Source organism: Sitodiplosis mosellana, unplaced genomic scaffold, assembly GCF_009176505.1.
Source record: "Sitodiplosis mosellana isolate CC-2019 unplaced genomic scaffold, AAFC_SMos_1.0 Smas_scaffold_17, whole genome shotgun sequence".
Lineage (NCBI taxonomy): Eukaryota > Metazoa > Arthropoda > Insecta > Diptera > Cecidomyiidae > Sitodiplosis > Sitodiplosis mosellana.
The window spans coordinates 137,959-152,566 of NW_022595259.1; the positions used below are offsets into that span (position 1 = coordinate 137,959).

The 14,608-nt window shown below is 34.5% G+C and overlaps 3 protein-coding genes across 31 annotated transcripts in view; 1 reads left to right on the top strand and 2 right to left on the bottom strand.

Annotated features, from left to right (window-relative positions):
* Positions 1 to 1,497, top strand: part of LOC129568178 (mucin-2) — a 47,523-nt gene extending 46,026 nt beyond the window's left edge. For all 27 annotated transcript variants that reach the window (XM_055445782.1, XM_055445783.1, XM_055445778.1 and 24 more), the window contains one exon: positions 585 to 1,497. In XM_055445782.1, coding sequence (XP_055301757.1) covers positions 585 to 635 — 51 coding nt within the window. In that variant the 3' untranslated portion in view covers positions 636 to 1,497. The remainder of the gene's footprint in view (positions 1 to 584) is intronic.
* Positions 1,498 to 3,913: 2,416 nt separating this feature from the next.
* Positions 3,914 to 5,905, bottom strand: LOC129568184 (bifunctional methylenetetrahydrofolate dehydrogenase/cyclohydrolase, mitochondrial-like). Of its 3 annotated transcripts, none has more exons than XM_055445791.1 (5): positions 5,695 to 5,905; positions 5,403 to 5,492; positions 4,978 to 5,158; positions 4,266 to 4,884; positions 3,914 to 4,088 (listed from the first exon to the last, which is right to left on the bottom strand). In XM_055445791.1, exons 2-5 carry the CDS (start codon positions 5,483 to 5,485, stop codon positions 3,946 to 3,948), a joined length of 1,026 nt encoding a protein of 341 aa, XP_055301766.1. In that variant the 5' UTR covers positions 5,486 to 5,492; positions 5,695 to 5,905; the 3' UTR covers positions 3,914 to 3,945. The 3 variants fall into 3 exon arrangements, with proteins under 3 accessions (XP_055301766.1, XP_055301765.1, XP_055301763.1); XM_055445790.1 differs by having other exon boundaries at positions 5,403 to 5,556; XM_055445788.1 differs by having other exon boundaries at positions 5,403 to 5,598.
* A 2,834-nt stretch (positions 5,906 to 8,739) lies between these two features.
* On the bottom strand, positions 8,740 to 10,089 carry LOC129568130 (BTB/POZ domain-containing protein 3-like). Its single transcript, XM_055445697.1, has one exon. It carries the CDS (start codon positions 10,087 to 10,089, stop codon positions 8,740 to 8,742), a length of 1,350 nt encoding a protein of 449 aa, XP_055301672.1.
* Positions 10,090 to 14,608: the final 4,519 nt, after the last annotated feature.

Below are 14,608 nucleotides of genomic sequence, written 5' to 3' on the forward strand. Positions count from 1 at the left end.
TGCGAAAAACCTGCAATCGTCAGCCTTTTATTCTCAGCAGTTCAATTTTAGGGTCGATAAACTGCGAAATATGAATGGCAATTGTTTCATTATTTTTTTTTTCATTCAACAATTTTCATTTTTAATCAAAAATTCGATTTCATCAAAATTCTTATTATTTATTCTTCATTTTGTTAGATTTGTGCATGGTTTTTGGTTTATTTTTAGTTGCAAACCAAATTTTCAACAGAGATTTTGTTGTTAAAATTTAATTTTATTTCTCGATCAATTTATTTCAATGAAAATCTTGTATAAAAAAATTGATTTTGGTTGAATGGAATTTAAATTGAATTCAATTTTCGATTTAGACTAATTCAATAGAACGAATAAAATTTGGTTTATCATTTCTGAAGAGTTCCAATTTAAATTTGTAGCAAATTTTCGATTTTTCTTTCATTTGTTTTGTCTCAAAATTCTTTTTTTTTTAATTCGTGGCTGACTTTAATTATTTTTGAATTAATTTCCAAATTTTTCATTTATCAATTGTTACTTCTCCAAATATTTTCCCATTTTCTAATAAATTCTACTGTTTTCTCCAATTTCAGGTGGCTCATGTATATGCAACGAAGTTAACGGGTCAAGCGTGTGACAATTAGACCGTCGACAAGTAATCGTTCCAACGAAGAGCTAAAAAGATTGCTGAGGCAACCAAAAATGTTCACATCGAATCGAAAAATCGATTCGTGGCCCGAATTCTAAATCGGGTGATAAAGACGGAGCAAGGATTGTTTTCATAGAGAAACAAAAGCAAGCCGATAATTTCGTGGCATCAAAATATTCGTCACCGACGACAAAAAACAATTGAATTCCACAAAGAAATGGATAAAAAGAGAAACCAAAATTGCATAGTTTAAGGCGATTAAAGAAAATGTAAAGAAATAATGACGACAAAACTAGGGACCATATTGTGATACGTTAAACTGTATAAATTGGCTTGCACCAAGCGTGCACGGCAGCTTGTAAATATTGTAAAACTACTTGAATTGGCTACTGAAATGCCGTCAAGATAAAAAATGTATTCGAAATAGCGACGATGGTCGATTTTCATGCAATTCGATCGAAACATTGCACGAATTGTTTGTATAGGCTTTAAGTAAATGGCTTGGCAGCAATTGTAATGTCATACAATTGAGCAGGTCGACGCCTGGTTGATATATACGTATCGTGCAAATTAGTCGAATTTAATTGAAAGTTTCCAAATATTATAGACCGTAATTTAGACAAGTATTCGCCGATAGGACTCGAGATTTGTGAAACCTTGATCAAGCTTGCATCATTCCACTCAAAATCAATGATATATTTTTTTAGTAGCAACTATTTGATGGAGACATTTTACATGATCCAAACTAGATAGACATTCCAAACATTGGAATTTAAGCTGTTATTGTGAACCCATTTAAATTGAGGGAATGAATCCCTGCAAAAATATGAAAATAAAGTGAAACATTTAGAACAATATTTTGAACGGTGTTTTTTTGCTTTCTACTTGGTAACATTTTAATGTAGGATGGAAATGACTTTGATTTGCTGAAAATAATAAAATTTACGAAATTTTGAACGACAAAAGTGGAAAATGATAACTTCTTGTGTCAGGCCGGAAACTTATTGAGTCATGTGTTATTTGACACTTTGGTTGTGTAGCACATATATAAGTGCATTTCCATTCTGTTTTGTTATTTCATAGGTGGAAATCCACTCGTTCATAACGGCGCTCCTCGGTATCGCTCTATGGGATATGCCTGAAACATCACTGTGCGCAATTAGGAAAGCCGATCAGTTTACACGTATGAACTCTTGATTGGATTAAAAACCATGTAAACGTATCGATTGTTTGAAACAAATAGTATCTAACGAGGACATTATAGTTAAATATGAGGGGTTTAGAGCGAAAATGTAATACAGAAAAGTTGAGCGGAAAAATGTCGATGATGAATGAGCGGAAAAGGGATAGCTACGGTAGCGTGCAAAGCACGACGCTGGCGAAGCAATTGTTTCGGGCGGCATTTTTTTGAGGGCGGCAAAATTGGTAAAATTGGAGTTTGCACTAGATAGAATTGAGTTTTAAAAGTGATGACCTTTTTTTTGCTCTTCAAATTTTGATTTTGGGGCGGCAATTTGCTTCGGGCGTCAAATTTTCTTTGCACGCCGCCGGATAGCTATATAGTAAACTGTATAGTAAACTATATTGAACTTTATAGCTATCTCTTTTCATTTGACATTTTTCCTCTCAACTTTTCTGTATGACATTTTCGCTCCAAACCCCTCATATGTCACTTTTATTAAATGAAAATTGATAAATTGTTTTTTTTATATTGATATACCATCTGATGCTTGACATATTTTGCTAAATTAGATATTTTTTGCTAAACAATGCAATGTCATCTGAATAAGCCAGTTCCGCTAAAAAAAAGAGACAAATGCTTACGTTATTAGATCATTTCACACCCCTTAGTTTCATTTAATTGAATACGACACATATTTTGGGTCTGTAAAATTGTAATTAACAATGAAGAATGTAGTAAATAAGACGAAATGTACGTCTTCAATCCTGGTACAGGTTTTGTACAGACATTTATTTAAATGTCAAACACGGTAATGAAATGAGCGAAAGATTTTAAGAATTTTGCCACTCAATGACTCATTCTACTGCACTCTAAATTCCATAGCATCAGTATAAAAGGTGGTATCTTTTCATCGAATGAACCAAATAGTTTTGAGAGCTTCAAAAAAGTTCTTAATTTTTCTCCGAGTCAATTCGGAGCATTGTTCATGCATACGATATATCGTTAGTGCAAATAAATTAATTGACCAAAATGAAGTTTACTAGTTTATTATTAGTGTTGACTATGTGCTTGGCTTGCCATGCGGCATTCAACTTTGAACTCCCAAGCTTTGGTGGTATGTGAAAGCAGTGAAAAAATAGTCCATTTATCCATTTCACTGCAATTAACTTAGAGTTAAACTAATGTGTAAAAGTGGATTGCGTTGAAAGTTGAAATTAATTTTTAAGGTTTCATGGGAGCCACAAAGGAAGGATCAATGACTATGTCAAAGCAGTCCAGAAAATCATCATCGTTTGAATCGTCGTCGGAAAGTTCAAATAAATTTGCTCAGTCGTTAGAGGGTGGAGCGACTCTTGCTGGCAGACATGGTGGTCAATATGATGGACAATATGGTTTGTTTAAATTTCCATTATAATTTTTGATTGATATATAGACAAGAAAAAGAAGAATGGAAAGGACAAGCAATAGAATGATCAAAATAGAAGATGGATAAGAAGAAGGTGAATTTTTTGCATTAAAATTAAATGTTTTTCTATCGTGTTCTTTGCTAACTCAGGAGGTGCGGCTGGTGAAATGCAAAAAATGGCCACCGGAAGCTCACAAAGCTCAAGATCATCGGAGTCATCATCGGAGTCTTCTGAAAGTCAATCGTCAAACTTTTTTGGCAATATTTTGGACATTGGACAATGATGGACGAGCAATTCAACGGCATATATTTTCCCTCTTATTGAGAAATTCTGAAAATTGTATTTATTTTATATACATTTTCATAAAAAAAAATTAGAAAAATTTTAACTCTTTGCTTAGAAAAACATAAATTCCAACAAAGTTCGAATATCAGCAGTGATTGAAATTGAGTTTCATTTGAGTTTCCCAACAATTTGATAAAACATCAGCATAATATATGATTGAGTCACCATTTCGATATGGAAGATGCTCAAAGCGTTTATCGCTAAAGTCGAAACTCATCCAGTACAAAAACATTCACAAGTTGCTCTGAGCTGACAAAGAAAAATAATTGAAATCAAATACGATGAATGAGCCCATTTTGGTGTGACGAAATTGCATTGAATAAAAATGAACACCGAGAATACAACATTTCAATAATTTCACACTGATTTTTCTATTGAGCATGACCATTTTGACAGGCAGGTAGTTTGCATAGATTTTTAGCAGCAACCCATGTGTTTCGCATCAGCATGGTCACGGTCATCGGGCCAACGCCACCAGGCACCGGAGTGATGCAACCAGCCACTTTTCGAACTTCTGTAAAGTTGAATTAAATGAAAAATATCGTGTAAGTAAATGGTTTTAAATTACAGGAAACAAAACACGAAAATTCTCAGAAAATGACGAAAAAATCAACGTTTCAGGCTCAAAATTTCAATCACAAACGAAAAATGATTTTCGAAATCAATCGAACAAAGTTTCAGTCCAACCAACCGTCATAATCCGCATCGCCAACGAGTTTAAACTTTCCAGTCACTTCATCTTTAACACGAGTGACACCGACATCAATGATCGCGGCGCCTTCTTTGACCATATCGGCTGTAATGAGCTTCGGAACACCGGTGGCCGACACAATAATATCAGCATGACGACACAATGTCTTTAGTTCATCACGTGGTGTAAACCGATGGCACATTGTCACTGTGGCATCCATGGCGCCGGTTTCATTTCGACCGTCCGCATGTAACAACATGAAAATCGGCAATCCAACGTTCTTCGATCGACCGATGACCACGACATTTTTGCCGAATGTTTCAATGTGCGCTCGCCGAATGAGCTCCTGTACGCCTAGCGCAGTGCATGGAATCAATGAATTTATATCCAAACACAAGCGACCGACATTCTTCTCATTGAACCCATCAACATCTTTGTTAACACAAACCGCATCACAAATCAACCGTTCATTTATATGCGGAGGCAACGGCAACTGCACCAAAATCCCATCAACATTATCGTTCATATTCAAATCGTTGATCACTTTCAATAGTTCCGACTCAGTAATCGTTGACGAACATCGTTTTGTTTCACTTGAAATGCCCACTTCAGCCGTTGCCTGTGATTTTGTGCGAAAAACAACATTTTGTGATAAGAATTAAATAGACAAAAACGACGATGAGTTTTTGTTTTGTTAATCGAATCACACAACCTTAATCTTGTTATTGACGTATGTTTGACTTGCTGGATCTTCGCCAACTAACACAGCCGTCAAATGAGGCGGACGATGACCTTCGTTCTCCCATTCGATGATGTGCTCCTTCAGCTCTTGCCTGATTTCCTTTGCAATTGCCAAACCATTAATCACTCGCGCCGTTCGCTCCGAGTCATGGCTTTTGTTTTGGAGAAGGAAATGGAGAAAAAACATTTAGTTTGATTTTGGATTTTCATTGATTATTATTTTTATTGTTTTCTTTTAGAATTGCCGAAATGAACAACACGTTTGAACAAAAACATTTAAAATCACATGATCTGATACGGGTTTGCTTGACAAAATTCAGATAATCAATCATTCGTTGGTTTTTGATTTCATTTTCACTGAATTTACAATTGATTCATTGTAATCAGTTCAATTACCTTTCACCGTTGCTTGTACTTTGTGAAACCTTATGTGCACTGTGATTTTCAACTGAATTGCTTCCATTCACTAAATCCTTCATTTTGAATCTGCTCCAAAATGTATGTCAATTATTAAAACACGGAGAATATAACAATTATTCAATAAACTGCGCTGTAAATGGAAAATATTCAGCAATGAATGCTCTAACGGCATCTATACGGTATAATTTGGAAGTATAAGTAAATGCTTTCGTCATAAGGTTTACCCAAATGTTGGAAATGGCAAGAAATTTTTCGTGTTAAAAGTTACCTTGTTTCAGTTAAAAAAATCCCGTTTAAAAAATAACACTTAAATTCTATGTTAAAACTAATCACTTCGTTGGAATCTTTTTCAGTCTTTCAAAAGAGAATTCTCATTTAAATATTCCCAATGAGGTTGCTATTTTCGAATTGCAATATTAAAATAATAAGAGAGCAAGATTAATGTTGTGCACGGTTTGAAATGCTTGAAATGACTGATAACGCGCACTTTGACCGATTTGCTTTTTATTCACTGATTAAGAGTATTCGATTGTTTATCAACATCAGCCGGGAAGACGACTCATTGCGAACAGAACGAATGTAATCATCGTTGAGCCAAATTGCAAAAACGTCACATGACACAGTTTCTACTAAAGACTGAACGTATCGATTCCACGTAAGCATATGAAAACGTAGAAAAAGGGCTGAAAACAGACTTACATTCACTTAGTAAGGATAAATTCAAGCTGACGACACTTCAGTGCAAACATCATTTGAGCGCTCGCAGCGCCACGAACTCTCGTATCATTTTGTATTGACTTTTCGATAGTTCATGAGTTCGCCGTAGACTTCGTCAAAACGTGTCGTCCCTTTGGATAAATTAGTATGATTGGCGTTGTTGAAGGTAATCGCAGCCATTTGCTCCGTTACTTACGAGGTTTTTTTTCTCAATGCATTGAATAACAAAGGTAGAGAAATCGTATCAATTTTTTAAAATTAGAGGATTTTGTTTATTAATACACAATAAAATTTTGGGATCAATCCGGTAGAAATTCAAACACACTCCAAAAATGGAACGATCGAATAAGATAGAGTCCTAAACTGCAACAACAGTACAACTATTCTTGCAGTCATGATACTTCGTAGAATATTCAATCAGTTACACAAATTTAGAGAAAATTTTACTTAGAACTATCAATCTAAAGTTGCTGCAATTGTTGTTGATGCTGCAATTGATCTTGGCCACTATTTCACTTCAAGTTTGATGAAAGCAGCAATGAAACTACACAGATTAGAACTACACACACACATAATCCACCACGAAAAAAAATTGATTGAATTTTAACAACACTCACACACACAATATGCATTTGCAAATTTTGCAACTGATGATGAAAATACATTTTTTTTCACAAACGCATAACGTTATCGTGCATGAAATGTGTTTGATAAAAATGGCACGAATCGTTGTTCAAATGAAGTCATCGTCTGGCTTATTCTTCACAGCCTCGTGTATGTTTTCTTCGTTAATTGGTTTGAGCTCTATTGTCACTTTCTTTTTCTTTCGAACGAAAATCCAAATAAGCAAAGCCACCAATAGAACGACCAAAACACTACCGAATCCAATTGCAAAATCAACGTATTCAAATTTTTCATCTCAGGTAGGTTCTGGCCCAGTCGTTGTCTCGAATGATGACGTGTACATTTCCTCTGTTGTTGATGAAACAGATTCACTTTTTGACGATGGGTTCAAAGTTGTCGACTTATTTTTAATTGATTCTGATTTCAACTTCGACGTTTGATTGATTGTAGTACTGTTGATCTCCGACATTTAAACACTCTGATCTTCGAGATTTCCCATCAGACTTACACGTGTATTCGAGATATGCGGTATAATAATCTTTGGGATAACACTCGTAGGGGAATTCGGTGTCTATGTTGTTTGTAAATAAATATTATTGCGCAACAAGCGCGCACAAAGCGTTGTTATTACAATAAATGGTATAAATGGTGGCTGTGGAATGGAGTTGGCAGTACTAAAAGTGGACAAAATGGGTGATTTTGTTGTAAAGTTAAGCATATTGTTGTTGGCCGATGCAAAGGTAGTGGTTTGTGATTGTTGGGCGAGAGAAAATCCAATCATGGAAATCACAATGGTAAACTTTTTGGAAAATTCAGTTAATAAGCTAGTTGTTTATTTATTTATTCACAGTGAATTGAGCGGAATCCGGCTGGATCGCGTTTGCTTTTACCTGTCAAACCGAAGCTCGTATTCGTGATTTGCTCATTTTGGCCAGATATTTGTCTTATATGTGTGAATCAATTGTCGCCAAATTTCATCCAAATTGCAATCTGACAAGTACCAAAATTTTTGTACGGGATCTAACTACACGACACAAGTCCAAAACTGAACAAAAGTCCACCACCTAAATGAATTCGAACACAGTAAATGGTCATTGGTCATATTTTGCCATCTTACTTCAGCCTTCACTTCAATCTCCGACGTATTTTTTTACATTTTATAAAATATCTGGCTGTTCGTTCGAATGCTTAAAAAATCTACCCGTGCAACGAACAGACAGTAAATTTGTGCTTTAATCAAGTATTCTTTATTCAGTCTGTTCGGTCTTGATGGTGGAACTTGAATACCGGTGTTACAATCGTGTATGTTATTTGACATTTTTGTTGTGACATTCACTGCTATAAACAACATTAGGGCAACTCTACAATAAAGTGCCACAGTATTTTGAAATTATGAACCTATTACACCTGCAAAATAGAATACCAGTGAAACTCATGCATTTCTGAACAAATGATTCAGGAAAATAGTCACACAACAAGTGAATAACTGGGGAATCCTCAGTTGAATCATTCTCTAAATGGTCACCACACAGACATTATTTTATGGCTCTAGAACTAAGAGTAGATACGTTCAGCAACTCATTCACTATTTAAGCACATCATTTGACTTTTAAAAGATCGTTAGCAATTTGATAGACAATCTGACATCATTTTTATATGATGGAGCACAGTATGTCCACTCGCTTATAGTTTCCATTACGATATGATCAATTTGCAAAATATTCGACCTTCTCAGTTGCTATTATGTGCATTAAAAGTAGGAAAATTGATGTAAACCCGATAACCATTTACATGTGCTAATCAAGAGTTATTTAAGAATAGAAGAAACCATTTTTATATATTTCTTTTTGGTTATTTATTGTAATAAATGATCAAACATTTGTTTCGATTTATCCTAACATTTGTATGAAACATGTAAGAGATGTTTGAACTTTATTTGATACAAACTTAGCATTTAATTTGAGAGGCTGAATTAATCAATTTGATTGAATCCAAGCTCATAAACCAGACCCTGTCTTTCACCGCTTACCAAAGGATCATTATGGAATGTTACAATGATACCATTTCGTAGGTTCACCTCCGACTTCAGGTCCACAACAGTAACGCAACCTTCCGAAATGTCTATATTCATTCGAATCTCGTACTTAAATTCGGGACGAATGATGATTGGCTTGGAGAGTTTGATTGAATTTTTAACATGTCCCCTCAGTTCTACTTTCATGGTGTGTAAAACCATGCATTCAGATATTTCACTTTGACATTCGTTCCGATTTGAAACTCTAACGATGGTCACATCTGCCGGTACAGTATTTTGCACGAATTCATATTGACCATTTCTATATATCCATATGTAAGCACACATGAAGTAGCCCAACAATATTGGTTTATTTGTGGTGAATGATGTGATTTCAATCTTCTGAAGGCGATACGGATACCTACTTCCTCCACTTATTAAACGGTCACATCTTATGATAACCTCTTCATCCCATGGCAGTGCTGTTGGTGTACGAGGTAGTGCATTGAATATCTTCGGTTGATATTCTGCATTTCGAATCATCTGTAGTATTTCGTTGAACTCATCTGCCGAAAACAATTTGCCATAGGAAGGTAAAAGATCAATAAATTCATTATGAGACATCGATCGAAAACGAATTTCGTGAAACAAATCCCCGAGATGAGTTTGAACGATATCTTTCGTCAATTCCTCTTGATTGCTGGCAGCTTTTACCCATGACATGGCCGCTTCAAACACTACCGCTTCTGAACACGACAAACTATCTAGTTTTAGAATGGTATTGAAATGTCGTTGATCGCACTCCAAAAAATTGGTCGATTTTAATATTTCTTCGGTGTGAAATTCAATTAAATATTCACATTTGGTTTTTAAATCATCTTGTTCAAAAAGAACAGCAAGACTATGTACTTCTAAAGCGTTGAAAATCGTAAGATTCTCTGCCAAAAACCGAACACAGAGATCGAAACACTCAGTGACATTGTACTTTTGGCCGAGATTCATTACATCGCTAATGTTCGCCATCGTCAATTTGACTTTGTTGAAGTAGAAAAACCGCAAGAATTCCTTGAACCCAACTGCTGAAGCATCGTCCATTTCGACGTCACCTTTCTCTTTTATCGATCCATAGAACATGGCATCGAGAACATCACTCGCGGCGGCTAGTAAATATTTGTGGGCGGGAATGCGTTCTTTCGATTTAAAAATAAAGTGCACGTCGGCCGTCCTCTCGTCTCCGTACAACTTTTTTATCGCCTCCGTTGCAACTTGAATGTCGTATTCACCGGTAGACTCTTGAATCACGGACATTTTGTAGTTTCGTTCGACTTTCGATTTGATTTCACTCCTAAATTCGTACTATTGAAGTATATTTCTACCTTGTCAAATTCAATCAATCGAATTCTGATCTAAAACAAATGAAGAAAAAAAAACAACTTTTATTAAATTTTCGGAGCATTTGAAATTATTTCGACGACTTCATCTTCTTTTGTATTATGAACGAAATACTGTCGTGAACATTATTTTTCTACTCATTTCACATACTTTGCTTATATTTTCACTTTTTCGTTCGACACTTGAGTAATTAGACGATAACTTTCAGTTGTATGAAAAGGAAAAGTTAAACAATAGCAAAAGCAATAGAAAACTTTTGGTAAATTATTTCAAGTTAACTGTTTCTGGCTTAAAAAAATTTCGATTTGGAAAGATCCTCTACGTTCAATGAATTGAATACGACTGTGACTGAATTTTAATTTCTTACAGCTCAATTTGAGATTCGGTTTGTTATCGTGCAATAGGATTTTGGTGGTGGGGGGCGGGGAAACTCAAACTTACAAACACAACTACAGCCGATCTATTACAAAGAAAAACATGTTGAAGGACATCTACCTTGTAATTAAGTGAGTTCTCTCAGGTACAGTGGCGTGAAGTTCTTTCAATTGTTGCCATATGTGACGTTTAAATCCTTTTTTTTTGGTTGAAATATGACAAATATTAGGTAGTAGATTTGTGGTTTGGTTTACTGTTTCCGAATATCGTATAACCAGACAACATATAAATGAGTCGATTTCTATTATCAAACCATATTTTGATAATCTAATAATAAAAAAAATGCCTCAATTACTTTCAAATCACATATTTATCGACTTCAACTGATTGATGAATTTAAATGATTTATTTTAAAGTGAGATATATATTTTTCAATAACGTTGCCGTATTTTATTTCTATGGATGAACATCACATTGAATTGCTAGGGGGTGGACACACAAGAATCTGAAGCGTCGGATTGGTCGGATTAGTCAGATTGGTGAGATTCTTTAGATTGGTAGGATCATGAAAGTTTTCACTTTTTGCTGGCTTTTTAATCAAGTGTCTAATATGAAATAATACCTAGAATAATACTTGCAGACTTGAACATATTTTATTTTACATAATTGCGAAAGTCTCCTCTTCATTTTATTTCCAGAAAAAAAATTAACTCTGTTTTTCTTTCATATACCAATCAAATCATACTTTTACAGACTTTTGAGATTCTTGGGATTCGTAAGATTGGTTCGGAATCGGTTTGACTAGAGGTTTGATTTGTATGATTTGTGAGATTCACGAGATTCACGGGATTCACGGGATTTGTGAGATTCGCGAGATTTCTCATTTTTAACGTGTGTCTACCCCCTAGTTGAATTGGATATGAAACAAAAAACACTGTAAAACTAATTTTATCATTAAAACTAAACGTGAACTCTTTAAGGTCGAGCAAAACTCGAAACAGTTTCGCAACAGATGATTAAAAAAAAATAATGTGTATGGCAGAAGAGTGGAAAGCGAAGTGTATTATTGCAATCAGTTATTCGCCATTGCCTTTAGAAAAATATCAATGGTAAAGTCCAATGTTTGTTAGTTTCTACTGAAAAATAATCGTCATTGAATGAATAGTATTGATTTGTATTTTACATACATCTGTTTGGAATGCGCGCGCAATGGACAACGGCCGATGTGCATATTCAACATACATAACAAGCAAGCAAGCAATCAACAGTATGAAAGATCAATTCCCAAAATATTATCTTGTTGAACTTTAAAGCTGTTCGGGGTGCGTGCGCAATGGGCAACGGTCAATGTGCACATTTAACATTCAATGATCATGATGAAGAAATAACAGCAATAGCAACAACATATGGAAATTCAAACATTTCATTTTCTTATTGAAATCGAGCGGTTTTTTAGTTACTTTTTTATCTAATAAGAATAGTCATTCATGCGATGGCAGTTATGATGAAGACTAAACAAAATACGGAGAGTGGGAGATAGAAATTTTTCTTCTATTTTCATTCAAGTCATTCATGCGATGCCAATTCATATTGGAGTATTCGAATTTAGGTGGTTCAATCGTCCTATTGCATTGTGTTCAGATTCACGAAGCGAAAAGAGCGTAAACAATTGGGTACGTTTTGCCTCATGGAAACCGAAAACTTTATCAACATAATGCGGATGTTGCACGATTCGTAAAATTGGAAGTTGTTTCAGAGTCGAAAAAATGGCAAAATCACATAGCATTGCAAACTCAGTTGGGCACCCGTGTAAATGAATACTTCGAGATTCGGAAATTGGTTTAGAAACTTTTGGAAATCATTGATATTTTCGTTCAAATTAACGTTCATCAAGCGAAATTCGGTGATATTGGCACACATTTGCCGATTTTGGAACAATCCTAACCAAGTTCTTGTTGCCCGCAAATTTGCAATAATTCTTTTTATTCAGCATTTTAAAATTCAATTAAATTTTGCATTTTTGCTATAAATGAAAAACAATTTAAATATTTTCTATACAAGATTTTGCACATCTCATTTTTCGCATCTTTCAAATCTAGTATTTCATTCAGTTATTGTATCTTTCTCTCTCCATTGAACGCATTTCTCAATGTGTGTATTTGACAAAAATATATATATTTATTTAAAAAAAGAGAAGAAAACAATCAGTTTCATTCATTCGTTCAAATGTATGTTCAGATAAGGTTGTCTTTCCATTTGTAATATATAAAATCAACATTCGTCTGAAATAGTATATGAATATATACTGAAAAGAAGAAGAAAAATTTTGATACCAAATGCTGATTTTTATATATGCATGAAAACAATGTACTCAAGTGTCCCAATGCCCTTCCTGCATAATCACAATGTGAATCACTGTCTCTCGACTATGTATTTGGTTTAGCCGGAGGGTGTAAAATAAAACCAATGCCGCTGTCGCTGCCGCTTTCTACCGCATTCCGCGACGACTTTTGACGATGAATATTCGTACGTCTTGCAAAAAAATGAACATTTCTTTTCGAACATTTTTTTATGAGAAGCGGTTCCAAACATTCAGGTTATGAGTCTGATACTTAGCTATTGAGATCTGCTGATTAGTCTGTTTTTTTTTGGTAGATTTCAGGATTCTTCTCCGCAAAGTGTGATCTTTGTTTTTGATACAAAAGGAATGGTTCAAGTCAAGTGTTCAATTATCTGCTCCTTTTTGTGTTAAAAATGAACCATAAATATAAATACGCACAATATTTGTTTTAAGTATCTGAAGAAAACATGATTGTAATTTGTTAAACTTTAATTTATTTATTTACTCTAGAAAATCGTTCAAAATGAACGAATATTAAAAGAAGAATAAAAAATGAACATCCTAAACTGATTCTAAAAGACAGTGTTTGATTTCAAACTGGTACTCTGTTTTTCGGTAGAAATTCCCACAAAAGATTCAAAGAAAATGCATAACCAGATCTAAAATTCAAACATGTGTTTTTGTGTGTAAAATAATCTCTTTGTACGTCATTCGAACATCATCACTGTTGTTATTAGTTGACAGTAAAAAAAATGGGACAAGTTCATCATGGGTCGAGCTAATTTCATCATTAAATTTTCAAGAGAGTACACTTTGAAGTGATAATCGCCCACATGGGGACAGTGGCTGACAGTGGCACACAAAAGTTGAAAAATATTATTGTTTGATAACAAAGAGTCATCGTACAATTCTTTTCGTTAAAAGCAAAGTAAAAAAAGTCTCAATTTGTTTTATTCAAAGAATTGAAGCCAATTGAGATTTAATACACAGCTTCATATAATCTCCGTGCGGGAGCAGCTACAACAACATAAAATGTATGTAAACACACGTATAATCATGAGAATAATAACACTCAATAGCGCCATTATCAAGAACTCGTGAATCCACACAAATATTTTTCAGTTTCCCATGAAGAATACGGATTCAGATGAAGAATACAATTCACTCTGCCAATAAGTGACGTCAATTTCAGATTGAGTGAAGCATTATTAAATTTTGCATTGCTGTTTTGATTTAAGTTGGATTTTATTCATCAAAATGTTTACATTTGTTGTACATATTTCGTGAACATTGTACACTTTCGTTTCATTCCATTTGATCCTAAGGCATGAAAAATTCCATCAAAATGAAAAGCTTTCAATTCTTCACAAAAACGTATCTGCTCATTTCAACTGTAACTTTCCATTTTGTTCCGCTCATACAGAGGCAACATCTATTCCACGAAACAAAACCACGTTCATTTGGCTAAATTTGATTTGTTTTTTTTTAAAATAAAATCGAAAAATTGAAGACACTCCCCAAGCGTTTTGATTAAACTGGCCATTAGCTGGGTAGAAACCGATTTAAATTAACCGATTTTTCTGCGCAATATCACATTTTTCGAGAGAAGCCTCAAAACACGACTTTAAAATGTCTAAATTGGAACTAATAAACGCCATTGACAACTGTAGATCGCCTCATTTTATCGTTATCAACCATTAGATACCACCAGTCAGTTAG

Bases quoted from the DNA above. Each gene is read 5' to 3' on its own strand.
- LOC129568184 (XM_055445791.1), bottom strand. From the start codon at position 5,485: ATGAAGGATTTAGTGAATGGAAGCAATTCAGTTGAAAATCACAGTGCA. The intron at 4,885-4,977 runs GTTGTGTGATTC...ACAAAATCACAG, and splicing joins ACGTCAATAACAAGATTAAG to GCAACGGCTGAAGTGGGCAT. The intron at 4,089-4,265 runs GTTGGTTGGACT...TCAACTTTACAG, and splicing joins TGGCGATGCGGATTATGACG to AAGTTCGAAAAGTGGCTGGT.
- LOC129568130 (XM_055445697.1), bottom strand. From the start codon at position 10,089: ATGTCCGTGATTCAAGAGTCTACCGGTGAATACGACATTCAAGTTGCA.